Source organism: Caenorhabditis briggsae (genome assembly GCF_000004555.2).
Source record: "Caenorhabditis briggsae complete genome, chrX, whole genome shotgun sequence".
Classification (NCBI taxonomy): Eukaryota; Metazoa; Nematoda; class Chromadorea; order Rhabditida; family Rhabditidae; genus Caenorhabditis; species Caenorhabditis briggsae.
The window spans coordinates 7,070,010-7,070,974 of NC_013491.2; the positions used below are offsets into that span (position 1 = coordinate 7,070,010).

Here is a 965-nt window from a genome sequence, read left to right on the forward strand (position 1 = left end):
GAGTATTGGAGTTCTCAGCTCGCCCTGCTTTTACTGTTGTTACTCTTGTTTACCTTCTATCTCTCTGCCACGATTCCTATTAAACTATCACGTTTTCAGAATGCCTAAAGGAAGAAAGGCTAGGAAATCTTCCAAGAGAGCAACAATCAAAACGGAGAAAAAACAAAAAACCGTGGACGGAGTCGAAGAGGTAGTTTCTAGCGCTGGACGGAAAACTTCAAACCACTGAAAAGGATATCAGCATGGCCAGCTTTCCTCACGTGGATGTTCAGCTTCCATCCACAAAGGAACATAGCAGAAGCCGTCATTCAGCAGAACATATCTTCTAGATGGGTGGTCGATTGGGATGAATTCATTCCATCTGAAACCATAGGGTTCATGGTTTGGTTTTTCAAGAATAAAACAGAAGAGCTTTGTGACTATTTACAAGACAGTGAGTCATTTTAAACACTTTCCTTGAAAATGTTGAAAATCGCAGAGCGCCCTGACATGTTTGTCAACACGGCATTGAACACGCATCCAGATATAATGTTCTTTCTCATGGAATGTTTTAATTGGAAACTAATTCCATTCAATAAGATCTACATCTGTGTTTATAAAAAACTTACCACAATCGAATTTTGGAACAAGGCTGTCTTTGTGGACTTACCACATGGAAGTGATGATTTTCATGGATTTCAACTAAACGTGTTACCATTTGTTATATGTTTTAAAGAAGCCCGAGTTTTCAGTATCGGTGTTAAATTAGTCGGTAAGGAGAAGAATGATGAGTGTCAGTCAAAGTTTTTTTTTTCGTTTCAGACGAAGCACGTCCATTCTGCCTACGCGAACAACATCACTACTACAAAGAAAGAATCCACGATGACTTGAATCTTGTGGTTCTATTAGATCTAGAGATTCGTTACCCATGCGTTGACGTTCGTTACGATTTTGATGAGATGAAAAGAGAGGAATACTATGAAAAG

At 39.1% G+C, this 965-nt stretch overlaps 1 protein-coding gene across 1 annotated transcript in view; it reads left to right on the plus strand.

Moving 5' to 3' along the window:
- Positions 1-100: 100 nt before the first annotated feature.
- The window catches only part of CBG17182, a gene marked incomplete at both ends in the record, with an annotated part of 988 nt that continues 123 nt past the window's right edge, over positions 101-965 (plus strand). The window contains 4 exons of the mRNA XM_045239339.1: positions 101-190; positions 313-433; positions 479-751; positions 802-965. The exon at positions 802-965 is cut by the window's right edge and continues 123 nt beyond it. Coding sequence (XP_045096137.1) covers positions 101-190; positions 313-433; positions 479-751; positions 802-965 — 648 coding nt within the window. The remainder of the gene's footprint in view (positions 191-312; positions 434-478; positions 752-801) is intronic.